At 54.1% G+C, this 7,536-nt stretch overlaps 1 protein-coding gene and 1 pseudogene across 1 annotated transcript in view; one reads left to right on the forward strand and one right to left on the reverse strand.

Moving 5' to 3' along the window:
* The window catches only part of DTX4 (deltex E3 ubiquitin ligase 4), a 27,736-nt gene that overhangs the window by 9,239 nt on the left and 10,961 nt on the right, over positions 1-7,536 (forward strand). Inside the window, exons 3-4 of the mRNA XM_006908319.3 lie at positions 5,989-6,050; positions 6,421-6,582. Coding sequence (XP_006908381.1) covers positions 5,989-6,050; positions 6,421-6,582 — 224 coding nt within the window. The remainder of the gene's footprint in view (positions 1-5,988; positions 6,051-6,420; positions 6,583-7,536) is intronic.
* Positions 5,228-5,346, reverse strand: LOC112476970 (annotated as a pseudogene).

Consider the following 7,536-nt stretch of genomic DNA (forward strand, 5'->3'; position numbering starts at 1 on the left):
GCAGGGTGACTTCAGAGCCAGACTTTCTGACTCCGCGGGGGCCGCTTCCCTGTGCAATATGCGCCACCGTGCCTGGCATACAGTAGGTGCCAAATAAGGGTTTGTCCCTTTCCTCTGGTCTCCCTGGAAACTGAAGGGGTCCCCGTCCCTTATTCTGTAAAGGTGAAAACAGGCGAGTTACAAGGAGGGCGGGGAGCGGGGATGTGGGAAGCACTGCGGGGCTCCAGAAGGAGCACCTCCTGGTTTGCAGTCAAGACATCTTGGTGTGTGGCGGAGTTTGTGCACTTACTAGCTCATATGGATTCCTCAGCCTCCTCCTCAGCCCTCAGCCCATGTTAGTCCCTTCTTCCCTCGTGCTGCAGATTGTCGTCTCAGTTACTTCTGTGAAACCTTGTGATGTTGTAGGTTCTGCGATGATTGCTTTCCATGATCTGCTTGATCTGCTTGGTCTGCCCGATCATAGAATGAGAGAGACCCAGGCCCACGGGGGCCCACAGCCTCTGCCTGCCCGTGCCTGTTTTGTGTGTGTGTGAGATTGGCCTCCCAGTCTTCCCTTTCTTCAGAGGGGCCTGGCCCCGCCTGCAGCCCCTGAGTCCCCAGCAGTGGGTAGTGTTAGGGTGGACACCTGAATGTGAAAGTCAGGCCGTCCAGAGGGGTTCCCTGCACATAGAGACTCAGCACTGGGAGGAGAGAGGAAGCAGGGTAAGCTGCGGACGGTCCCAGGGGTAAGCCACAGACTCTGCGTAAGGTCCTCGTGTGTGACGCTTGCCCCGACCGCCCCGTCGCGTCTTTGTGAGTTTCCCCACTCAGGAAACTCACAGGTGCACTTGACGGCCTTATCCCATTCCCTTACCTTGTGATGCAAGTGGCAGGCATGGCACTTAGCTCAGAAATAACTCCCCAGGGGGAGCCACAGAGCTGTGTGCTAGGCCCCACGAGTAAGGGCGTGGGACCCAGGTTTTAGTCTCCTGGTCCACGGCTCTTTTTGCTCAAACCCACCTCCTCATTGTAGGCAAAGGCCATTTATAAATGGTCGAATGCTGGTCAGAAGCGTGGGACTTGCATATGACTTCCTCCGAGCAGGTCGAAGTATGTGGGAGTATTTGGTACCTAAAAGTGCCTCTGCTCAATTTCTCCACAGTCACATCATGGCATCTAGGGGCCTCGGACAGAGTTCAGGGTAGTTGCTGATGTGGATAAGAACTCAGCCACCAGAACCTGACCGCCTGGGCTGGAACCCAAGTTCCTTGCTGTGTAACTTGGGGCGAGCTTTGCATCCTCTGTCATCAGTTTGCTCATCTGTAAAATGGGGATAATAACAGCACCTTCCTTATAGCGTTGTCATGAGGATTAATTGAAGTATTTGGTGTACAGATTTAGCACGGTGCTCGGTACGTAATACGCGTCCGGTCAGAATCTGCTGCTGTCGCGGCTGGTGTTATTCACGGGCATCTCCTGAATGTGCCCTGGGTAACTGTTGAAGCGAACGCTGAGCAGCCTCTCCTCACTTCTGGTGCCTTTGACAAATGCCAAGTGACCCCATGCCGCAACAGAAGGAAAGGAACCCCAAATCGCTTTAAATCCCAATGAGGGAGTGGGCAGCTCTTTATCTCTCTGCTTTAGTCTCTCTGCCAGCCAGTAGAATCGGAGAGAGAGAATAGGGTGGAAGGCCGGGCAATGCAGTTTCAAAAGGGCTATAGAAAACGTTGGTTTTTTTTCTCCGTTCTGCTTTCCTGACGTGAGAGGCCCTCCCCTCCCCTTCTCTATCTTCCAGCCCTTTCCTTTTCACCTCTTACCACCTCCCTCACCCCCACTACCATCTTCCCCTCCAATCTTTCTTGGCCATTTAATTAGCGTGTTTATTCCCTTTGTCTGCCATTGCCATCGACCTTCTGTTGTCCAGTGGCCCCTTCCCCCTCCTCTCTCTGCCCATGACCTCTTCAAGCAACTTTCCCACGGAAAAAAGGAAGGCCAGGGAGGGTGGGAGAGGTGGGATGCAGAGAAGGGTTTGGGGGGAACAAAAGATCCTGTGAATTATTCAGAGACACAAGCAGGGGGCTTCTGAAGAGAAGGGGGGGAGGCGGCCGTAGGCAGAGGGCGGGAGTCGGCCCTCTGGCCTTGTCCTGCGGAACGGAGGCTCTTCTCTCTCTAGCGAGGCCTCGGTTGCTGGAGAGACAAGACACGGTTCTGCCCGAGGATTCCTAGGTTGGCTCAGGACCCCAGGAAAAGCCCTGCTGCTCACAGATACGTACAGAGCTATTCCCCGGCCTTCGACGCCCCCTCCCCTGCCACCTTGCCAGCTTTTCTATTTCCTTAGTTTTTTATTTCAGGGACAGAAATGAAAACTTGAACCCTCCAGAACTGGGATCAGCCCAACAGAATGGGGGCCAGTGCGGTGTCTTCTGATTGGCTGACAAGCGGGGCTGAGCCGAGCCGCCTGGAGGATGTGGAAGCATGCTTGCCATTGGGTTGCTGGTTTCTAGAAGGAGGGCTGGCGTGTGAAGCTGGGGCCTCAGCTGGTTCTGATCCGTGTGAACTACCTGGGCCAGTCTCCATGGTTTTCATTTTACCCAGTAACCCGTGGGGGAGGGATGACCGGTTGTCACCAACTCAACAGTCCTAAGTGCTGCCCAGCATTCGACTTGGCCCTTTACACTTGAAGTCCTCGAGAATCTGAGAAAATTGGGATATTACAGCAGGAAAAGACTACATCGAGCCTAACTTCCTCTTAGAGTTGGGAAAGAAAAATGTAAATAATCACCCAAATTTGCATAACGCTTGGCTATTTACAAAGTATTTGCTCTAGATCCTAAATCCTCACAGGGCCCCCCTGGGGAGAGAGAGTGCCCTGTTTACAGCTGTGGTGACTTAGATGGGGTGCACACAGGCTGCGTGGCTCTCTCAAAGGCTCAGGTCCATGCACAGCTGGAGGTGGAGGCAGATTTCCAGCCCCTTTGTGGGAGTTCCTCCCACTATACCTTTCCATATTTCATAAACAAACATACCCCTTCTCTCCAATCCCCAGTGCCTTCCAGAGCCTAGTGACAAGCCCTTCAGCCATGTCGTCCCTTTCCTGGCATGGCCGGGACACCCACGTCTCCCACAGTATCCACGGGAGTCCCCCACATGCCAGACCCTCCCTCTCTTCAGACCTTGCCCCATCCCAAGTTCTGGGGCTGCCTGGGGGGTGTGCTCCGGGGAGTCAGACTATTTCCTGGTTAGGCAGATTGGGTGTGGAAACCTGCCAGTCCAGTTTGTGGGAACAAAGGTAGCTTTTGTCACCCACATCACACTACTTATCAGCAGGAGTGGGGGCCTTGGAGCTGGCAAGGGGGACAGGCAGGTGTGGGGCTGGGCGGCATGCTATCCTCTGGTGGGGAGCCTGGGCACAGGCACAGGGGGCCAGACCCTCACTCCCAGCCTCTCCAGATGGAGCCGGGTAGAGAGGCGACTGGGCCCTGGGTGGAGTTCCAGGGGTTAGGCTGCCACCTGTTTCTTAGGTACTGGGGTGGGAAATCATCAAGACATCTCCCCGGCATCTTTTGACCCCAGACCCTCACAGGTAGGGAAATTAAGACTCCAAAGTTAAGGGACAGGATGAGGAATTACTGGCAGGATTGGGATTCGAACCCGATGTTCCTGACTCCCATCCATCACACTATGCCTGGCCCAGTGGGGCGGGTTGGAGTCCAGAATTTCATCAGGGCCTCTTTCCTTGGCCGGCTTTCCCTTGTTTTAAATTCTCCTCCCCGCACCTGGGTTTGATTTATCCTGGGGACAGTTTCCGAAGAAAGTAGCCTCTGGCGGGTGTCCCGCTGAGACCCAAACACTCCCACATCTGTTATTTCCATGTCCTTCTCACAAGCCTGGAGCACGTGTCATGGTCCCCGGAAAACGCGGCATCGCCGGGGAGGCACCCCTGGGCATGTGGGGGACAGACAGACCCACGGCTCAGCCTCGAGGTCCGTTCCAGCCGTCCCCTCTCCGTCATGGGTTAAGTCCTTCACTGTCTGAGCTTGATGGTCTCTGTCTGCAGCGTAGGGTGACAGATGACACAGACACAAGAGCTCAGCGTAGCAAGTGGCTAAAACGGGCTCTGGAGCCAGATTTCTTGGGTCCGCATCCTTAGCTGTGTGATCTTTACCAGGTTTGCTTAACCTCTCTGTGCCTCGACTTCCCTGCCTACTGAAATGGGGTGCATAATAATAACACCTCTTGCACAGGTTGCTGGGAGGATGCGATGACATGTCGTGAGCAGTTAGAATCGCGCCCGGTACGAGGTGGGCTCTGTCCGTGTTTAGCGATTGTAACACATGGATGAAGAAGGCTCCTGGGCTGAGTCGTTCACTGCTGTGTCCCCGGCATCTGGCAGTGTCCAGCACGATGTCGGGCTCAATATGAGTGGACAGATAAACAAGTCGTAAACAAATCAACATGCTCTTTCTTCTTCCTCCTGTTCTCCCGATACCACTCTAACCTCATAGCAGAACTGCTGGCTTCTGGAGCCATCTGTGACCCACCCTGTTGGCTTCTCCAAGCCGACACGGCCCTCCAAGCCCGGGCGGCAGGGAGGCACGGCGCAAGACCCAGCCCTGCACACCCCATGGTCCTCGAGTCAGCACCGTGGGGGGCCTCATCTCTCCCAGGCAGCTGTGTGTTGTCCTCTCCAGCTTGGCTTGAGTTGCTTGGGCGTAGGACGTAAAGAGGAGGAGGCTTTGCCTGGTATTTACGTCTCTCAGGGAAAAGGAGACGCGGCAGCTGTCGGAGCCATGGTTTCCACATGCTGGACTGGCGACTGGCGGCATCTGCATCCTGCCAGCAGCAGCCCGTGAAAACGCAAGTCCTTGTGCCCCACAGCTGGACATTGCCGTGCAGGCCCAGGGCGCTGTCTGTTTAAAGAGTCACCTAAAGTTTTAGGTGACTCTTATGTACACGCAGGTTTGAACACATTTCTTTGTGTTTTTTTGTTTTTTTCATTCTTTCAGCAAATGGTCATTGAATGGCTGCTAGTGTTAGGCTCTGAACACAAAGGGCAAAGATTTCTGCCCTGATAGAGCTTAGATTCTAGAAGGGGAGATAATAAGCAGCAACAGCTTATTTTATTTTATTTTTTTATTTTTTCGATTTTTTTTAGGCGAGGCAACCCTTGGTCGACCTCACAGATTGCAAGGACCTTGTCAGATTACAATACTTTCTTTCTTTTTTTCTTTTTTTTTGAAATTTTTTACGCCTACAGCACCCGGTCTTCCTAGGTGGTCTCCCATCCAAGTACTAACCAGGCACCACCCTGCTTAGCTTCCGAGATCAGACGGGACGGGGCTTGTTCAGGGTGGCGTGGCCCTAGAATGCAGCAGCTTATTTTAAAAGCTCGTAAGTTCCATGGGGAAAAAAGAAGAAAAAAGTAGAGCAGGGTAAGAGGGCTTGGGAGCCCCAGGGCGGGGCGGACGAGGAGGTAGCAGTGTTAAAGCGGAGGGTCTCAGGAACCTCGCTGAGAAGGTGAGATCTGAGCCGAGAGCGAAGGAGTCGTAGGACGGAGCCAAGCAGGCTTGTGGCGGAAGAGCATTTCGGGCAGAGGGAACAGCCTATGCGAAGGCTCTGAGGCAGGAGCATCCCTGGCTTATGGGAGAAACAGCTAAAGAGACGAGTGATAGAGGGGGAATCGGAGAGATGGGAGGATGGGGGGCCAGTGCTGGCACCTCGCGCAGGGCTGCGTAGGGCTGAGTAGGGCTGCGTAAGCCTCGCCGGGGCTTCGCGTGAACTGGGGAGCCCTTCTGAGTTCTGAGGTTCTGAGTGTGGAGGGACATGGTCTGACTTCAGGTCTGAAGGTATCGCCTCTGGCTGCAGTGTTAACAACCCTGTGTCTTTAGTAGGAATAAGCCGTTTCTGTAAGAAAGTGGAGCCTTCAGTGGGTGACATTTTGGAGTTCTCACCCTGGCGCATTTGGTTCCACTCGTCAAAACCGTAATGCCTCTGCTCTTTCTTCTGCAGGGTCCCCACCGTCCCCGTGAAGAACCTACATGGGTCCAGCCCCGTCAATCCTGCCTTGGCAGGTAAGAGAAACCCGGACTGGTCTTGCTCAGGGTAGAAAAGAAGCCGGTGCAAGGAAGCAGGTGGTGAGCATTTGTAAAAGAGTGAGAATTTCGATGTTAATTAAAACAAAGGCGGGTCGGGGCAGTTGGGCCACAGGGCAGGAAGAGTTTGGGGAGGAGAATTGACTGCGAAAAGCAAAGCACGCTGTCCACGATGAGTGAATGGACCCGTTTCTGCGAAAAGCAGAGGGTTAAGAAGACAATCCGTGACTTGTGACTTGTGAGAACTCCGTCGGGGAGGAGGGCAGTAGGCTGATGGGGAGCGAGGAACTCGGGGAGCCCTGGGGAGTTAACCAGTTGGTCCTTCTTCACCCCTGCCCTGCACTTCCAGGAATCACCGGGATCCTCATGAGTGCAGCAGGGCTGCCCGTGTGTCTCACCAGGCCACCGAAGCTGGTCCTCCACCCGCCCCCTGTCAGCAAGAGCGAAATTAAATCCATCCCGGGGGTTTCCAACACAAGCCGCAAGACCACCAAAAAGCAGGCCAAGAAAGGTATCGGCCGCCGTATCTCGTGGGAGGCTGAGAGCTGGAGACTGGGCTCGCGGCCCTGGCTCTGCCTTCACCACTGAGGGTCGTTCCCGTGCCCTACTGCTCTGCGCCTTAATTTCTGTATCTGCCAAGCAGGCCTAACTCGTACCTGTCCTGGTGATCACACCAGAGCGGATCGTGTGTGGCTCAGGTGGAGACACCTTGAGAAATACAAAAATGCAGTGCGGAATTATAGAAATATGAAGCGTGACAAATAAAATTCGTTAGAGAGAAAGATCACCTTGGCATTGGAACCAAAACAAACTGGATTCTCATTCCAGCTTTGTCACTCATAAATCGTGTGGCCTCACAGAGCCTCTGTTTCCTCACCTTTACAATTGGGGTGAAAACTCTCATAACCAGTATCCGGCGGGGATGCCCTGGAGTGTGACCCCTGACCTTTGGGAAGTAGGCACTGTCTCGAGTCCCTCTAGAGCCTCCAGATGCTCTCGGCACTTGAACCCTCCTCCTCCAGAAGCTCCTTCCTACCTGCCCACATTCCCACGACTACGGGCTCAGTACCTGTGCCCGCCCCGGCACCGAAGGACCCCGCCTCAACCCTGCGGCTGGTCTTTCTGGCCACCGGTATTGGTGGTTAAATGTGTTGACATTTGCCCCTAAGTCCCCGCTTTGCAAATGTGTTGGCAAGTTTCAGTTCGATCAGACGTATATTGCACTTAGCCCAGGGCCTGGCAAGTAATAATAGGCTCGCAGTTAACGGAGGCTTAATTCTCATAAGAGAAGCAGGTCGGTGAAGAGGAAGGGCCTGCTTCCAGCTTTGGGCTGTTGCACGATCCACTTCCTCAAACCCTTGTCCTACTTTCCCAGTCCTTCGAAATCTCGCTGCCAAAATGAACTCGATTGCCTTGCTGGTTAATCTGATAGGAAATGACAGGAGTTTGCACTTTCCCGCTCTTC

Source organism: Pteropus alecto, unplaced genomic scaffold (genome assembly GCF_000325575.1).
Source record: "Pteropus alecto unplaced genomic scaffold, ASM32557v1 scaffold793, whole genome shotgun sequence".
In the NCBI taxonomy this organism is placed as follows: Eukaryota; Metazoa; Chordata; class Mammalia; order Chiroptera; family Pteropodidae; genus Pteropus; species Pteropus alecto.